Source organism: Trachemys scripta, chromosome 13, assembly GCF_013100865.1.
Source record: "Trachemys scripta elegans isolate TJP31775 chromosome 13, CAS_Tse_1.0, whole genome shotgun sequence".
NCBI classification, from domain to species: domain Eukaryota; kingdom Metazoa; phylum Chordata; order Testudines; family Emydidae; genus Trachemys; species Trachemys scripta.
In genome coordinates, this window is record NC_048310.1 from 1,126,719 (window position 1) to 1,143,727 (window position 17,009).

Sequence of the window (17,009 nt, forward strand, 5' to 3'; positions counted from 1 at the left end):
CCCTGCTCTCCCTGGGGCTTGGGTTGGGGTTCAGGCTGCCGGCTCCCCAGCTGACGGTGGCAGGGCTCGGGCTGCTAGCCCCAACTGCCCGGCTCCACTCTCCCTGGGGCTCAGGGTGTCTGCCCTGCAACTAGGTCCCACCTGCTGTCTCCAATGCCCAGGGTCCTCTGTCCGCCATTAGTGAAATTTTTCTGGCGAACCCCCTGTAACGTTCTGCGAACCCCCAGGGGTTCACAAACCCCCATTTGGGAACCACTGTCGTAGATGCAACACCTAAGCCTCTGTTTGCCAGAAGCTGGGAGTGGACGACAGGGGATGGATCACTTGATGATTGCCCCTGTTCTGTTCATCTGGCAGTGACCACTATCAGCAGACAGGACACTGGGCTAGATGGGCCATTGGTGTGACCCAGTCTGGCTGCTCTTATGTTTCACTTCTGCCACTTACTTTGCGTAGCTGCTTTCATAGTCTCTCTGCTGCCGCAGTTTCCCCTCAGTTCCAAGGGCTGATCGCCGGCCTGCATTCTGCCTCACTGGCAGACACCTCACTGGCCTTTCACTGTGTGCCTCGCTCTGCTCTGGGGCAGCCACAGGAGCAAATCTCCCTCCTGCAGCACTTCTCCAACGGAGTCTCTCTGCCCTTTATGGAGATCAGCCGACTCCTTCCCAGCTGGGTCTGAGAACTGAAGTGGGCTGGCTGGCTCCAGTCCCCCTGGCCTTTAAAGGGGCAGGCAACCCCATTACAAAGGGTGACCCAAGGAATTACAGACCAGTAAGCCTTGCCCCTGAACTGGGTAAACTGGACAAAATGCCCATTAAAATAGATTAACAAAACAACTGGAAGACCATGACATGATAGGGTCTGACAGGCATGGATTTGGCAAAGGAAAATACTTTATCACTAATCTCTTAGACTTCTGTGTCAATGAAGTAATGGATTCAGGAGAAAAGGTTGACTTTCAAAAGGCCTTTGACTAAGGTCCCCACAAGAGAACACGAAATAAGCCTTCAAAATTCCCTGTCAACTCAAGCCGGGAAGTGGGTGTCATCACAGACAGCGCAATGGAAACCTCTACAAAAGCTAGCACGACATTAGGAGGCATAAGGAAAGGGATGAAGAAGAATAAGAAAAACATTTCCTTGCAATTGCGAGTCAATGGTGTAGCCCCATCTGAGCATGACATGCAGCCACCCCACGTCCCACAGGACAGCACAGAGCTGGGGGGGTTCAGAGAAGGACAAGGAGAACGCTCAAGGGCTTGGAAAAACTCTCCTGTAAAGAGAAATTAAAAGAGTGGGACTGTTACCTTAGAGACAAGATGAACAGGGATCCATGATAAAGGAACACAAGACAATGACTGCTCCAGAGAGCTTCCTTTGTTGTGTGCAGTGTCAGCCCCAGGAGATCAGAGACCCAGTGGGGTGGTAATGCCTTTTATTGGCCAGCTGCTGTTGGGGAGAGAGACACGCTTAGGAGCTACACAGACCTGAGGAAGAGCTCGGGGTGAGCTCGAAAGCTTGTCTCTCTCCCCAACAGAAGTTGGTCCAATAAAAGATATCCCCTCCCCCACCTTGTCTGCTCTAGAGAAGGGAGGGCAAGAGAACAGAAGCTGCGGGTCTCAGAACACAAGGACAAGGAGACATTCAATGAAACTGAAAGGAGGCAACTTCAGAACTGACAAAAGGAAATACTTTTTCACATCATGTGCAGTTAGACTGTGGAACTCCCTGGCACAGGAAACCATTGAGACCAAAACCCGCACAGTTCTAAGAGACGGGGTGTTCATGTGGACGAGAAGAACATCCAGAATAATAATTGTTATTTCTAACAAGAATTCCATACGGAACATTAAACCTCCTACTTCTGGGGTTAAAACAACTCCTAACTATTAGGAATTAGGATGAGCCCTAATGCAGGGGCCGATATCCCACATCTCCTATTCAGGGGTTCTTGCACCTCCCTTTGCAGCAGCTGGCAGAGGCCACTGAGAGAGAGGGAGGACCTTGAGTCCGACCCAGTCTGGCTGCTACCCTCTAGCCCTCTGGCACAGTAGCTGATTCCAAGGAGCAGTTGCAAACTTCTGTCAGCAGGTCAACCACTTCATTTGTAATTTCCTGCAGACCTCAGGGCTGTGCCCTCTGGGCCGGGGGACTTGTTGCTCTTTGATTTATCAATTTCTTCTGATATCCCCACGTCCGACACCTCGGTCTCTGGCAACACCTCATCCTTCTTACCAGGAAAGAGCCGGTCCAGAGCAGGAATCACCCCAACAGACACAAAAAGAAATAGTGTCGCTTCTCAGCAATATCCTTATTCTCCACGATTGCTCCCTGGATGCCCTGCTGATAGCAGACCAGCTGGTTCGCTCGCAGGCTTCCTGCGTCGCATCTACTCCAAGAGTCTCTTGTTCTTAGGTCTCTGGTTCTTTTTTTCTACTAATTCACCTTAGCCTCCCAATTCCTTCGTACTTGTTCCCTGCTGCATGCCCGGCTCCTGCGTCCCGGCCTCTCTCGGGCTGTTTCCTTGGCTCCAGTAACCCGGGACCTGCCATTAACCAGGCGGCTCATGCATCCACGCCATTGGGCATCTCGCACATTTATTACAGCAACCTCCATACGGCGTTTAAGGGTTTTCATTTCCTCATCTGATCAATCCCCCCATTTGAGGGAGAGTCCCCCTGTCTGAAGTTCAGGGTCCCGGTCAGTCACTGATACCTTTCCTCCCCGAAGGACACTGACGTTAACCGCACTGCGGCTCCTACCACTTTGCAGAACACGCCTCTGGCCTGGCCACAGCAGCGTCTCACCAGTGCTGCAAGCTAGGGTGGATTGCCAGGAGGGGACTGCACACTCCCTCCCACTGCGAATTGCAGGGGCAGAGCAGACAGCCACACACCCACACCTGTGGGGGAGACAACCAATGGGGGGATGGGCACCCCCAAATGTGCTCCGCTGCTCAAACTGTGCCAGCGGGGTGAACTCCCTGACACGTGCGCATGGCGAGCTCTCCGCTCGGCAGCAGCTCTGAGGCATTCTGCTCATCGGAGAGACAAGGGCATCCTGGCAGGGAGGCTGTGGCCATGGTCGGTGATGGGAGAAGGCTCAGATAAGCGCTGAACTCTGACTCATGGGGGCTCATCCCTGATGGAACTCCAGAGAAATCCAGGCATTAATTTGGCCCATTGTCTCTGTGGATGGCCGAAGTCATGGTGTGACTGTACTCATGGCCCCGGTTGTTGTTGGTAGCTGTAGTCACATTGGGTCTTGTGGGGGCTGTAGGTGTGTTGTGGCTGGTGACGGCTTGTGTTTACTTTGTTGCTTGGTAGTTTTGGTCCCGGGCTTTCTGCAGGAATGGTAGTTAGGTTTGTGTGCAACTTCATCTTTTGACGGGGCGCGCGTTTCCTCGCTTTTGCATAGGATGGACGCTTGACTGTCCTGGTTAATATCAGGAGCTTTGCGGGAGCTGAACGTTCTGCTCACCACTGAGACAAAACGCCCCCGGAAATCTCATTGGTGGAGGTTTTCAGGAATGAGAGACAGCTCCACGGGACCAGGGGAAGCTTCCACAAAGGCCTCTTTCCCTTGCCCCCCGTCACTGCCAGCCCTGGTGGTTTGTCTCTGAAGGACCCTGCACACGGAGACCCAGAGAGGGTCCCTGCTCGGTGACCTCTCTGCCAAGCCTTGCACCCGCTAGGGTTTCCAACTGGAGCCAGTTCTGGAGGGCATGAATCAGCTTTTCACAGCTTGTTAAAAATCTTGATCCTACCTCTTGTTTTCATGCCTTTCACATCAGGAAATGAGTTTTACAACTTTTCCAGTGGGACACAGCTGGTGGCCAGGGTCATAAAGCTGAACTTTATAAATGTCTCCTGGTGGGACTGAGAGGAGACGTTAAACAGGCGAGGGAGAGAAGGAGCAAAGCACAGAGCCGGGGAGAGAGGAGCCAGGGAACTTCATCGGGATTAAGAAGAGTCGAAGCACGACTGCCACAATGGCCAGGAAGGTGCAGAAGGTTGCCCGTGTCTGGGGCAGGATCTGCCTGCTGGTCTCTTTCCTCCTCCAGCTCCAGGGATCCCAGGCGAAATGTTATTTCCAGGCGCAAGGTAAGGCAGCCGTGGAGATTACAGCTGGGATGTGCAGGTGCTGGGAGAGGCCTTCAGCTTTTTCTTGGGGTTGTCAGGGCAGTGGGAGCTCTGGGCTCCCAGGCTGCAAAGCAATAAACGAATTGGGCTGAGCCTTGGGAGCGTGACTGCAGGCCAGCGATGACTGCAGAGCAGCCCATAAACCACAGAATAGCTCCCCTGGGACCTGGCTGAGAACCGGCCTGCTGGGCTACGGCCGAGCTGCTGCCAAGAGCCCGGCCGTGGGCAAGGAAGGCGGCCGAGGTAGTGAAGGGAAAGCGGAGGTCACAGCTCCCTGCAGGTGAACGCGGGCGCTGGGGCCTTGCCCACGGGCACAGCCGTTGGTGATCAGGAGCGACGCGTGTCTGCATCAGACCCAGGCCTCACTGTGCTCACGGCACAAGCGGAAGTGGCAGAGACTTGCCAAGAACACAAACCGGTGGAAATGTGTCTGCTCTCCGGCCCCGGCCACAGCTGCAGGGGCTTCCCGGTCTGGTAACGGAGCCTAGGCATGAGTGTGGGGCAGGGGTTACTGGCTATCTTCAGCGTCACAGGGCTGGTGGGGGGGCCCTAGGGTCGCTCCCCCAGCCCCTTTCTCACATTGGGGACAGGCGGGGGGCCCTGGGGTTGCTCCCCCAGCCCCTTTCTCATGTCAGAGAGAAGGCAGTGGGCCTGGGGGTCCCCAGCCCGTCCTTACACTGCAGAGCAGCTGGGGGGCCCTGGGTCATGCTCTGGGCAGGCAGGGTCACGTGCGCTCATTGGGGGGGTTTCCTTGCAGCTCCCTGTCACTACGAGGGGAAGCAGTTCACCCTGGGGGAGTCCTGGCTCAGCACCACCTGCCTGCTCTGCACCTGCCTCCACCCCGTCGGCGTGGGCTGCTGCGAGATGTAAGTGGGGACGTGCCAGGGGAGGGTCGCTGCTGTGGTCAGTTCTATTGGGGTTTCCGCAGAAGGCCAGTCAGGGATCAGCCCCCGGTGGTGGTGCCGCGCATGCGGAGCGAGCGCCAGTCTGTGCATGTGACAAGCAAACAGGCCACACTGCAGTGCAAGCCGGAGCGTCAGCACCCAGCCTGCATGAGGGGTTGCAGGGCCGTGCTGGGACCTGCAGGCAATGGAAATGGCATCGCCCTTGTGCTGCCACAGCTGCACCCCACTTGTGCTGGGAGGTGCAGTCTGAGGCCGGGGCAGGTCAGACCGGGACATCGTGGGGCTAGGCTGGGGCAGTTCATGGAGGTGGCTGGGGAAGGGTCTGGGGGAAGTATCACTGGCACAGGAGGTCCTGAGAGAGGCTGTCCTGTGGGGCAGCCAGGGGGCACAGGAGCTGGGCTAGCCATGGCCAGGCCTGGGGGGAGGGAAGCGTTTCCCATTTACCTTACAGGTGAGTCAGTGGAATGCACTTAGGAGCCACCTGGCCCGGCCTGCGATCCCTCCCAATGCCCCATAGGGTCTGGGCTTTCCAGGCAGCTTCCCCCCTTCCTGCAGGATGGCTGTGGACAAAGCACCCCTCTCCCTTCTCTCCTGTCCAGCACCCAGCACCCCATCGATTTTCCAGACTGGTGCATGGCCCACTACGACTCGCAGACCTGCCAGATTTCGGTGGTGCAGAAAGCCAACCCCAGCCTGCCTTGTGTGAACAGCATGGAGCGCGAGTGGGGCTCGGCCGGCACCCCGGAGCCAATGATCAACAAGGTGCTAGAGACACGGCTGAGCAGGTAGAGGCAGGGACGTGCCTCCTCCACCCCCCATCCAGCATGAACCGCCACTGCCCCCGACAGCACATTTCTTGCATGTTCCGTCCCTGCACCACGTGCTGTGAGACGCCGCTGCAGCCACCTTCCAGGGAAACCACTAGCCGCCCAATACTGGAATAACGAACTTAATACTTACAACCTAGCGCTGCCCTGCCCCGGCTTCGCCTTTGCCTTCAGCTTCCTGAACCAAACCAGGGCTCCCCCCGCACCCCAGTGCATGCTCCACACACACTAAGGGAGGTCATGGCCCAGAGGGGGGCACACTGGGGGCAGTGGACAAGCCCCCTGCTTCCTTTTTCAAACCCCACTGAGGAAAGCCCCTGGAGCGGGAGTCCCAGCTGAGGATGGGGGGCTGGGAAGCAGGGGATGCGTGTCTGAGTGCCCTGGGTCTGTGGCCTCAGCCAGTGCAGTACCCTCAGTGCTCTGTTGGCACCAAGCAGGGCAGGGAGGAGTCCAGGATGCCTTCCTGGGAGCTGGGCTCTCTCCAGGCACGCAGCCCCGCAGGGACCAGGCAGGCAGATTTCTGGCTACTGAGAGGCGGAGAGCTGCTTTTCTAACATCCCCGAACTCGCACAGCACTGTGGCAGCCCTCTGCTCTTCCTGCATCACCCAGGAACGGCACCCTGGGCCTCCCCCCGCCGTGGCCAGCATCCCAGTGCGGGGCAGGGACACAGAGCCAGCGAGGGCCCTTTGCACTTACACGCCGAGTCACTGCACTTCCCCTGCCAGCCCCTTTGCCTTGGGGTGAAATGGGTGAGGCTCTGTCCTGCCTTTGGGTGTGGGGGCAAAAGCCTCCTCTGGAACCACTGCAGCCCCTGCACCCACAGCTCCCTGGGGCGGAAGGAGCCCGCCTGCACCACGTGCCGCCCCCCAGCCCTGGTGAGACAGCAGAGCCCTGCCCGGAGGCGACAGTGGGCTGGGGACACGGGGTGGACCAGGCCATTCCTGGGAGAGGCTCTGCCCCAGGCAGCGCAGGGAGTCTGACCCCCCTGGGCGAGACCTGGCAGATGGGAAGTGCGAGCCCAGGAGCCCTGCTGGGCCTCAGCGAGCTGAAGCGACCTGAGCACCAGCTGTGAGCTGGCTGCCCCGGCAGCCTGGCCCAGCCAGCACCGCATCTATGTTGTGCAGAGCCTTGTGTACGTCTTTCTGTCCTTGCAATAAAAGTATGAATTAAACCCCACGAGGGCTCTCGCCAGTGACTGTCTGGGGGAGGGGGACAGCTCCCAGTAGCGGGAAAGGGCCCCACATCACACCCCCTGCACAGAACACATGCTGTCCCTCCAACAAGGGACAGGCCGGGCCACACTCAGCAACCGGGCCGTGCTCAGAGGCAGGAGGGGACATAGCAGGAACGGCGTGTGGGACAGCAAGGAAGCATCCCGCCACCAGGCAGGGGCAGTTACAGGGATCACCCTCCCCACACACAGGGCAGAGCTAGGTCTGTTACAAGGATCCCCCCCAGGGCTGGGGCAGTTACAGGGATCCCCCCCCTCCCCTGCACAGGGCAGGGCTGGGGCTGTCACAGGGATCCCCCTCCCCACACACAGGGCAGAGTTAGGGCTGTTACAGGGATCCCCCCCTCCCAGGGCTGGGGCAGTTACAGGGACCCCCCTCTCCCCCGCCCAGGGCAGGGCTGGGCAGTTACAGGAAACACAACACCCCCCGCCCCCGCGCAGAGCAGAGCCTGGGCTGTTGTAAGGACCGGGAAGGCTGTGGGCGGGGCACTCAGGTGTTTATTAACTTGCACACACAGAGCACTTTATCAGGCTGCTGGGGAAAGACCCCAGGAGCTTGGAGGGGTTGGGCCTGGCCCCGGTCCAGCACAGCGCTGGGTGCCTCAGGACTTCAGTGAAGCTGCTGCCTGCCCTGACGGGAGGGGCTCTCCCCGGGCGCAGGTCAATGGGACCCAGCGCTGTCAGCACCCGGGGGCAGGTCGGTGTGACAGCGGCACTCGGTGGTGGGGGAGGGGGGGAGAGGAGTTCACTCCCCGAACGATGGAGTTACACTGACTTCATTGCCTGGCCCAGCCCAGGAAGAGAAGAGGCGGCACTCACCTGCCCCAGGGAGAGCAGGGCCAAGAACCCAGCCTCCAGGCCAGGATCTCCTTGCTCCCAGCTCAGGTGGGGATGGCAGCCGGCCTCCTCCTTGGTCTAAGGTCCTGGAGCTGCAGCGTTGCCCTGCCTCCATGGGACCCTGGCCTCTCCCGTGGGAAGCCAGCCACGTGCAGAAGCCCAGCTTGGGCGTGCAGGGCACCTGCTGCCCCTCTGCTGGGGCTGTCCCAGGCAGGGGGGCTGCTGCGGGGCTGACGCTACCAGAGGGACTGCAGTTCCCACGGGGGATGGACATGCCCCAGGGCTGTCGCTCCCAGCTGGGGCTAGGGGCACTGGACATGTGTCAGCTGGAGATGGGGTCCTCCATGCAGTGGGGGGAGATCCCAGAAGGAATGGGCATGGGCTTCCCAGGAGCCTGGGACGGGTAGTCACTGGAAGGGCGACCTTCTCCCTTCCCTGGGCTGGGCACAAGGCCCCACACTGGGAAGGAAGCAGCCAGGCCGCCCCTGACAGAGAGCACTGGGGTTCCTGTGTATGCCCAGGTGACCAGGAGCCTGGCTCCCGACCCAGAGAGACGCAGCTCAGGAAGGAGAGGCCAGCTAGTGCTGGGCCTAGAGCGTTGTCTCTCACACAGGCAGGGCCGCACAGCCGGCGCAGGGCCTGGTGCAGGGCTCAGAGTGGGCCTGTGCCCTGCCACTCGGCAGCTACTGTCCCGAGTGGGTGGTGTGACTGGCGCCCCAGGCTCCCACCTAGGTCCTGCCCCAGCTCAGATAGTGATGGAGTTTGTGCTGGAGAACTGGGACACGTAGGAGGCCAGGACGGGATTGGTCGGCAGGACTTTGATGGGCAGGTCCCAGCTGAAGGTATCCACTTCGATTTGTTCCACCCCAGTCCAGGTGATGGTTTCCGACGGGTTCTCAGGGACCGTGTGGGCCTCCCCCGACTCTCGGGAGGTCACGAACTCAAAGTGCAGCCTCCACTTCAGAGACACTGCGGGTGAAAGGAGGGTCAGAGGCTGCGAGCGCAACGGCACCTGGATGGCAGGGGGTCCCCGCTCAGCAGCCACGTTAGCACTGGTCAGCTTGGCGAAGGGGTCCCCCTTTCTAGGACCCCCTGGCACAGCTGCCCCCTCTCTGGCGCCCGGCTCTGATGGGGCTGTGCCAGCACAGGGCAGAGCAGGAGCCTTCGGGGATGGCAGTGGGGCGATGCCCACCCCCCAGTGACTGCCACCAGCTCCCTCCCCGGGCACTCACCAATGTTGGTAGTGAAGCTGGGCGTGGAGCTCAGCGGGACGGGGAGGCTGAAGCTGCTCCTGGCCGTATGCAGACAGGACTCCTGGTGGCGGGCGTGTGTGCTGTAGGAGACGGGCTGCCCGTGCCGCCGCTGGAACTCCTCCTGGATACTCTCCTCTGTCTGCAGGCTCACCGAGTACTGGGGAGCAGGGCACACACGTGAGGGAGGGCAGAGCCCTGGCTTTCAGACACTGCTGCGCAATCCCAGCTGAGAGCTGTGCCGAAGGCTCAGGGGGGGCCTAGCTCTGAATAACTCGCAGCTCCCCACAAGCCCAAGGCAGGACCCTGGACTGCCCAGAGGCACCCAGCGCAGCTCAGTGTCTGTGCCACTGCTGCCAGCCCAGCTGCCCACATCCCCCTGGCTGGACAATGGGACGGGCTGCCTGGCCGGGATGCAAGAGCCGCGCTCACCTGCAGACAGGGGATGTCCCCTTCCGAGAAGTTAAAGGTCCCCAGGATGTCTTCTCCAATCTTATAGACAGTCTTAAAGATCCCGAACTTGCCCACCTTGCCCCGGGTGTTGCTGATGTTATACACGTCTGCGGAGACGGAGACAGGCAGATGAGCCAGGGCTACAGCGACTCCCCGCCTGGAACGAAGCCACAGCCCAAGAGTGCGGCTGTGCAGCTGCAGGACAGGACTCCCCCCGAGGACAGCCCCCGGGGAGCATCGGGGACCCCTCAGCACACGCACTGCGCATGCTGGTTACAACAGGGCCCTGGCTGGCTATGGACAGAGATGCTTTGCTCTGTTAGGGCCTTTACGTAGGCAGGGCAGCGTGGGGCAGCTGTCAGAACGCGGTGAGGCTGCCGCTGAGGAATCCAGGGAGCTGGGAATGGCAGACGAACGAGCTGCAGTGCGCACGCCGGCTGGGGACAGCGCAGAGATCGCACAGACCAGGTGCGTGCCGGAGGGGCAGGGAGGCACGGTAAGATCAAGTGGGGAACAACTTACGCAGGCTGCGCCGGGAGGTGGCTGCCATCAGCAGCTCCGTGGCCAGGTCCGCCAGCCGGGAGTCTTTCTTCACTCCCTCCTCCTCCTCCAGGAAGGGGTTCGAGGGGGCGACCACTTCGTCCTGGGGGAACTGATAATCTTTGAGCCCTGGGGAGACAGTGCAGAAAGGGTCACAGCCTGGCCGTGGGCTGGGCACGCCCTGCCGGGAGAGGGCCATAGCGGGCCTTACCGTGCAGCACCAGGACCCGGAAGGGCACCCGCAGCAGCTTGATGGGCGAGTTCACCCGCTGGCAGCCGATGGTCAGCTTGTACACGTACTTCACCGACTGCCCCCGGAAGGAGGGCGGCCCATCCACAGGCAGCGTCTCACAGTACGAGTCTGAAACGAGAGGGGCAGGGCTCACCGTCCGTGGGTCTTACCATGGAAAGAGTTGAGCAATCTTAACTGAGGATGCCCCTGCCAGCTTTGCCTATATGCCCTGTAACACTTCCCTGTAGTCTCCCCTCACAGAACGCCTGATCCTCACAAGCACGAGGGACTTATCCTTACAGCGCCCCCACCTGGGAGACAGGGATGTACCATCACCCCCGTTTCACAGACAGGGAACCGAGGCGTAGTGGGGTTAGGTGAATTGGTGGTAATGGGGGACTAACTACCCAGACATCTGGGGGGAAAGTAACACAGCAAACCCCAACATTCCCAGGAAGCTCTTGGAATGCACTGGGGACAACGTTTTGTTTCAGAAAGTGGAGGGAGTAACCAGGGGGACAGCCATTTTAGACTTCATTCTGACCACAGGGAGGAACTGGCAACTGGGAGAAAGGGACCAGGACATGATGATTTCATGATTCTAAGGAAAGAAAGGAGTGAGAGCAGCAGAATAAGGTCAATGAATTTCACAAAAGCCGACCTTAATAGACCCAGAGAACTGGTAGGCAAGGTCCATGGGAAGAAAATCCAACGGACAAAGGAGTTCAGGACAGCTGGCAGTTCCTCAAGGAGACAACAGTAAATGCACAACTGCAAACTAGCCCAATGCGAAGGAAACGTAGGAGAATAGTAAGAGGCCAATATGACTCCATCGGCAGTTCTTTAACGACCTGAAAATCAAAAAGGAATCCTGCAGGAAGTGGGAACGTGGCTGAACTGCTAAGGAGGGGTACAAAGGAACAGCCCAAGCTTACAGGGACGAAATCAGGAAGGCTGAGGAAGAAAATGAGTTACACCTAGCAAGGGAGATAAATGCACGGTGAAACACCCCCTCAGGGAAGAGAACACAGTCCTTACAGGATTTCGACTCTCCGGGATCCAGACGCAAGTCACAAAAGAGAATCTTTGGGGGTGTGGACAGGATGCACTGACCCCGCTCTCCTGAAAGGTAAAGAACAACAACTGCTGCACAGGACCAGAGCACCAGGCAAAACCAGCCCAGTGTCCCCCCTTCCCTGCTACGTCCCTCCCAGACCGCGCAGTGCAGGAGGCATCCTTGCCCAGGGAGGTGACTGCTAGAGCATCTGATGTGCCCTGGAGCCGCAGGCCTGACCGCTCCGAGAGTTTAATCCTAGCTGGGGTCACTGCTTTTCTGAGTCTCACTGTTTGGGGCCGAAGGCTCCTGCAGCAGAAGCTCTGTGGGGTGATGAGACAAGGTGGGAAACAGGGATTCTCTGCCCTGGCTCTCGGCATGCTACGGAGTAGCCCCCCGAGCTCTCTCAGTACCAGTCATTATTTTATCTCTCCTCAGTCTCTTACTCCGAATCCCTTCCCCACACACCGAGGCCTGGCATAACAGAGGCCAGGCCAGCACTCACCTCTGTTGGGGACAAACACTGTCTCGTTCTCGGCCTGCACGTCATGCTTGCTGTCATCCGAGGGAGGCAACGCCACCCGGTTCTCGCTGGAGTGAAACTGGCAGTGAATCTGGGCACTGGCCCACGCCAGCATCTCACTGGGTGCAGAGGAGAGAGACAAGCAGTGAGACATGAGGGGACAGAGCCCAGCAGGCACCAAGTCAGGCAACACACCCAGAGGGGAGGACACAAGGGGAATCATTCTGCTCCTCATGACATCACATGCCCTGGAACCCCACTCGCTGCACTGCTCCAGCTGCGGGTGCTGAACCCAGGCACAGGAAAGCACCTAACGTATAAAACCTGAATGGTTTGGGAGATGCCGCTCCCTATGCCATAGGATTTTGCCACAACTCTGCCCAGCAGACCCCCAAACTACAGCCCCCTTAGTCCAGGCGCTGCTTCCGGGGGAATTCTTTATTAGACTTCGTCCTAACAGATAAAGAGCAACTGATCACAGAACTAAAAGTTAATGGTAGCTTAGGTACAAGTCATCAAGACTTGATTACATTTATAATGTGCAAGCAGAATAAAGTCCAGACCCATAATATATACACTTGGTCTTTTAACAGGGCCAATTTCACAAAGCTGAAAACAATTATAAGCTAAATCAGCTATTGCGAAGAATTGAGTCAGAAAAATTTGAGTGATAATTGGGAATCTTTTAAGGACACCTTCCCACAACTGAGGAAGAAGACCACGCTGGTTAAAAAACTGACCTGGTTTAGAGAGGAAGTTAAAGACAGCTATAAAAAAATAAATAGTAATATATTACAAATGGAAGAAAGGGAAAGTTGATAGTAATGAATATAAATCAGAAAGTAGGAGTTGTAGAAAATTGACAAGGGAAGCAAAGGGACACAAGGAGACGCATCTGGGACGGAGGTCAAGATACCAACCTCCCGGCAGTAACGACCACCCTGAACCTACAAGGAGTTTGGAGCACATGGTCATTTCTTGTTCTCAAAACACTCCTTTCTGCAGTGACCTGACAGGCTGCTGAGGTGGATCCGCCACCCGGGCCCGCTTTTCTGGAGAGTGGCTGGCCAGGGCATTAGCACAACCGCTACGCTCAGTGCTTTGAGTAGCCTTACATAAGAATGGCCAGACTGGGTCAGACCAAATGTCCATCTAGCCCAGTATTCTGTCCGCCAACAGTGGCCACTGCCAGGTGCCCCAAGGGGAATGAACAGAGCAGGTAATCATCAAGTGATCCATCCCCTGTCAGCCACTCCCAGCTTCTGGCAAACAGAGACCTAGAGAAACAAAGCCCGAGAGCTGTCTTTGCTTTGGTTAAATATCCTCCATTGCTTTTGCACAATTGACCCTGGGGGAGAGTCTAAGTTCTGACACACAGCTTTGGCATGGATGGTACAGCTGTTGCCACAGAAGGCTGCTAGCCAGTATCTCCTGAGTGTCTAACATTATCTCCCACTTGCAATGGGGGTAACTGCCTTGCTTTGACATTTTTATCATAGTATTTCTTCTGTTTTAGTTGCTTGGCCCATAGCTCTTCGTAAGTACAGCAGAACCTCAGTGTTACAAATCCCACAGCTATGAACTGGCCAGTCAATCACACACCTCATTTGGAACCAGAAGTACACAATCAGACAGCAGCAGAGACGAAAGAAAGAAAGAAAGAAAGAAAGAAAGAAAGAAAGAAAGAAAGAAAGAAAGAAAGAAAGAAAGAAAGAAAGAAAGAAAGAAAGAAAGAAAGAAAGAAAGAAAGAAAGAAAGAAAGAAAGAAATCCAACACAGTACTGTGTTAAATATAAACTACTAAAAAATAAAGGGAAAGTTTAAAAAAAGATTTGACAACTAAGGAAACTGTTTCTGTGTTTGTTTCCTTTATATTCAGATGGTTAAAAGCAGCATTTTCCTTTTGCACAGTAAAGTTTCAAAGCTGTATTAAGTCAACGTTCAGCTGTAAACTTTTGAAAGAACCAGAACGTTTTGTCCCGAGTTACGAACATTTCAGAGTATCAGAGGGGTAGCCGTGTTAGTCTGAATCTGTAAAAAGCAACAGAGGGTCCTGTGGCACCTTTAAGACTAACAGAAGTATTGGGAGCATAAGCTTTCGTGGGTAAGAACCTCACTTCTTCAGATGCAAGTAATGGAAATCTCCAGAGGCTTATACCTGCCTCTGGAGATTTCCATTACTTGCATCTGAAGAAGTGAGGTTCTTACCCACGAAAGCTTATGCTCCGAACATTTCAGAGTTATGAACAACCTCCATTCCCAAGGAGTCATAACGCTGAGGCTCTACTGGGCTTGAGGGTGGCAGTCTTTGGCTCAAGACGCTTAGGAGATGAGGGAATTAAGGTTTCTATCCTTCCGTCCACAAGTCTCTAACTGGTGTGCTGGTGATGCTAACGAGCGCTGCGAATGCTGTAGTCGTCTGCTAGGTACGGCTCCCTTGACTCATCAGAGCTTGTTACCTCTTAATCAAGGTCCTTGCCATCTGCACTAGTTTTTCTGCTGACCCAGCTGACTGTGCATAGCATACTTGAATCGCTCTATCAAGCAGAACAGCCACAATGAGCCATTTGTGAGTTGTGACCAAGTGGGAATATTCTGTAACATTTTAATGAGTCCTAGTTGTGCCTCAGCTTCATTGTGCTGCATTGTTCCCCTGTGGGTTGGAAGGGACTGTTTGCTCTCAGAGCAGGCGGGGACACACAGGTGCGGGTATCACCAGTCCCCACATCAGTGGAGCATTTGAAAAGATAAAGGCAAATCCAATCGCTGGGACATTGACACCGAGCAACCAAAGCCCCAGGGGGATCAGGATTTCCCACCTCTCAGCAGCGAGGCTGAGCGCCATTCCCCAGCTGGAGAACAAGGGACTGGGGAGGAATGAGGTGAGGATCAGAGCTGGCAGCTGGGAGGAGCCGGGACTTTCACCTGGAGTCTGACAAAGGAGATCAAAGAAAATGGGTTCCCTACAGCTTAGCTGGTCTCTGGGCTGGCCAGACTGGAGGATGCTCTAAGCCAGGGGTAGGCAACCTATGGCACATGTGCCGAAGGCGGCACGCAAGCTGATTTTCAGTGGCACTCACACTGCCCGGGTCCTGGCCACCAGTCTGGGGGGCTCTGCATTTTAATTTAATTTTAAATGAAGCTTCTTAAACATTTTAAAAACCTTATTTACTTTACATGCAACAATAGTTTAGTTATATATTATAGACTTAGAGAAAGAGACCTTCTAAAAATGTTAAAATGTATGACTGGCACGCGATACCTTAAATTAGAGTGAATAAATGAAGACTCGGCACAGCACTGCTGAAAGGTTGCCGACCCCTGCTCTAAGCGTCAGTTCTCTGGGCTAAGCTAAGGGCTCCCAGTGCTGTGTCCAGGTGATGGACAGACCCGACTGTTCTGGCAGCGCTGGGTGAGGGTCACTGCAGATGCTGGGCGAGGTGCATTAATCCCTGCGGAGTGGACAGGTCTCCATCAGGGTCCGTCTCAGTGGGACTCGCTGGGCAGAGCTCACGGGGTGAAGCAGGGGGGCTGCAGGCCCAGAGGCTCAGTCTGAGGAGGTGGAGAGGCCGCGTGACTGACCCTGGAGGAAGAGTGAGACCCTTAGGGAGCCTGGCACACTGACGGGCTCCTCCTAAAGACCGTTCCAAAGCGGGGATGTAGCACTGATCCTGTGGATCCGTGATATGAGCCTTTCGCTCTTATTATTTCACCTGGCATCCCATGGTGAGCAAACTAGGATTTACCCTGCATTATAGGTTGTGCAGTACCAGCCTCATTTAGAGAAAACTGGAGTGGCAGTTCACCATTAAGTGGTAATCTCTTTCCTGCTTCATTCAGAGAGATTAGCGCCAACCTTGGACCATAAGAACATAAAAACAGCCATACTGGGTCAGACCAAAGGTCCGTCTAGCCCAGTATCCTGACTTCTGACACTGGCCAATGCCAAGTGCCCCAGAGGGAATGAACAGAACAGGGAATCATCAAGTGATCCATCCGCTGTCGCCCATTCTCAGCTTTTGGCAAACAGAGGCTAGGGACACCATCCCTGTCCATCCTGGCTAATAGCCATTGATGGATCTATCCTCCATGAACTTATCTAGTTCTTTTTTGAACCCTGTTATAGTCCTGGCCTTCACAACATCATCTGGCCAGGAGTTCCACAGGTTAACTGTGCGTTGTAAGAAAAAAAACTTCCTTTTGTTTTAAATCTGCTGCCTATTAATTTCATTGGGTGACCCCTAATTGTTGTGTTATGAGAAAGAGTAAATAACACTTCCTTATTTACTTTCTCCATACCAGTCATGATTTTATAGACCTCTATCACATTCCCCCTTAGTCATCTTTTCCAAGCTGAAAAGTCCCAGTCTTATTAATCTCTCCTCATATGGCAGCCATTCCATACCCCTAATCATTTTTGTTGCCCTTTTCTGAACTTTTTCCAATTCCAATACATCTTTTTTTGAAATGGGGCGACCACATCTGCACGCAGTATTCAAGATGTGGGCGTACCAGGGATTTACATAGAGGCAATATGATATTTTCTGTCCTATTATCTATCCCCTACTTAATGATTACCAACATTCTGTTCGCTTTTTTTGCCGGCCGCTGCACACTCACTGAGTGGATTTCAGAGAACTATCCACAATGACTCCAAAATCATTTTCTTGAGTGGTAACAGCTAATTTAGACCGCATCATTTTATATGTAGAGTTGGGATTATGTTTTCCAATGTGCATTACTTTCCATTTAGCAACACTGAATTTCATCTGCCATTTTGTTGCCCAATTCCCTAGTTTTGTGAGAGCCTTTTGTAGCTCTTCGCAGCCTGCCTGGGACTTAACTACCTTGAGCAGTTTTGTATCATCTGCAGATTTTTCCACCTCACTGTTTACCACTTTTTCCAGATCATTTATGAATATGTTGAATAGGACTTGTCCCAGTACAGACCCCTGGGGGACACCACTATTTACCTCTCTCTATTCTGAAAACTGACCATTTATTCCTACCCTTTG

The 17,009-nt window shown here is 55.4% G+C and overlaps 2 protein-coding genes across 2 annotated transcripts; one reads left to right on the forward strand and one right to left on the reverse strand.

Moving 5' to 3' along the window:
* The first annotated feature begins 3,449 nt into the window (after positions 1 to 3,449).
* MSMP (microseminoprotein, prostate associated) lies at positions 3,450 to 5,910 on the forward strand. The gene is made up of 3 exons (XM_034788895.1): positions 3,450 to 4,102; positions 4,899 to 5,007; positions 5,646 to 5,910. The coding sequence occupies exons 1-3, from the start codon at positions 3,991 to 3,993 to the stop codon at positions 5,833 to 5,835; spliced, it is 411 nt and encodes a 136-aa protein (XP_034644786.1). The 5' UTR covers positions 3,450 to 3,990; the 3' UTR covers positions 5,836 to 5,910.
* Positions 5,911 to 7,583: 1,673 nt separating this feature from the next.
* Positions 7,584 to 12,113, reverse strand: RGP1 (RGP1 homolog, RAB6A GEF complex partner 1; the record flags this gene model as incomplete). Its single annotated transcript, XM_034788351.1, is given in 7 exon segments — positions 7,584 to 8,911; positions 9,175 to 9,352; positions 9,625 to 9,752; positions 10,168 to 10,314; positions 10,397 to 10,546; positions 11,456 to 11,539; positions 11,977 to 12,113. Coding segments are annotated over 7 exon segments (1,048 nt in total), but the record flags the coding sequence as incomplete, so codon positions are not given.
* Positions 12,114 to 17,009: the final 4,896 nt, after the last annotated feature.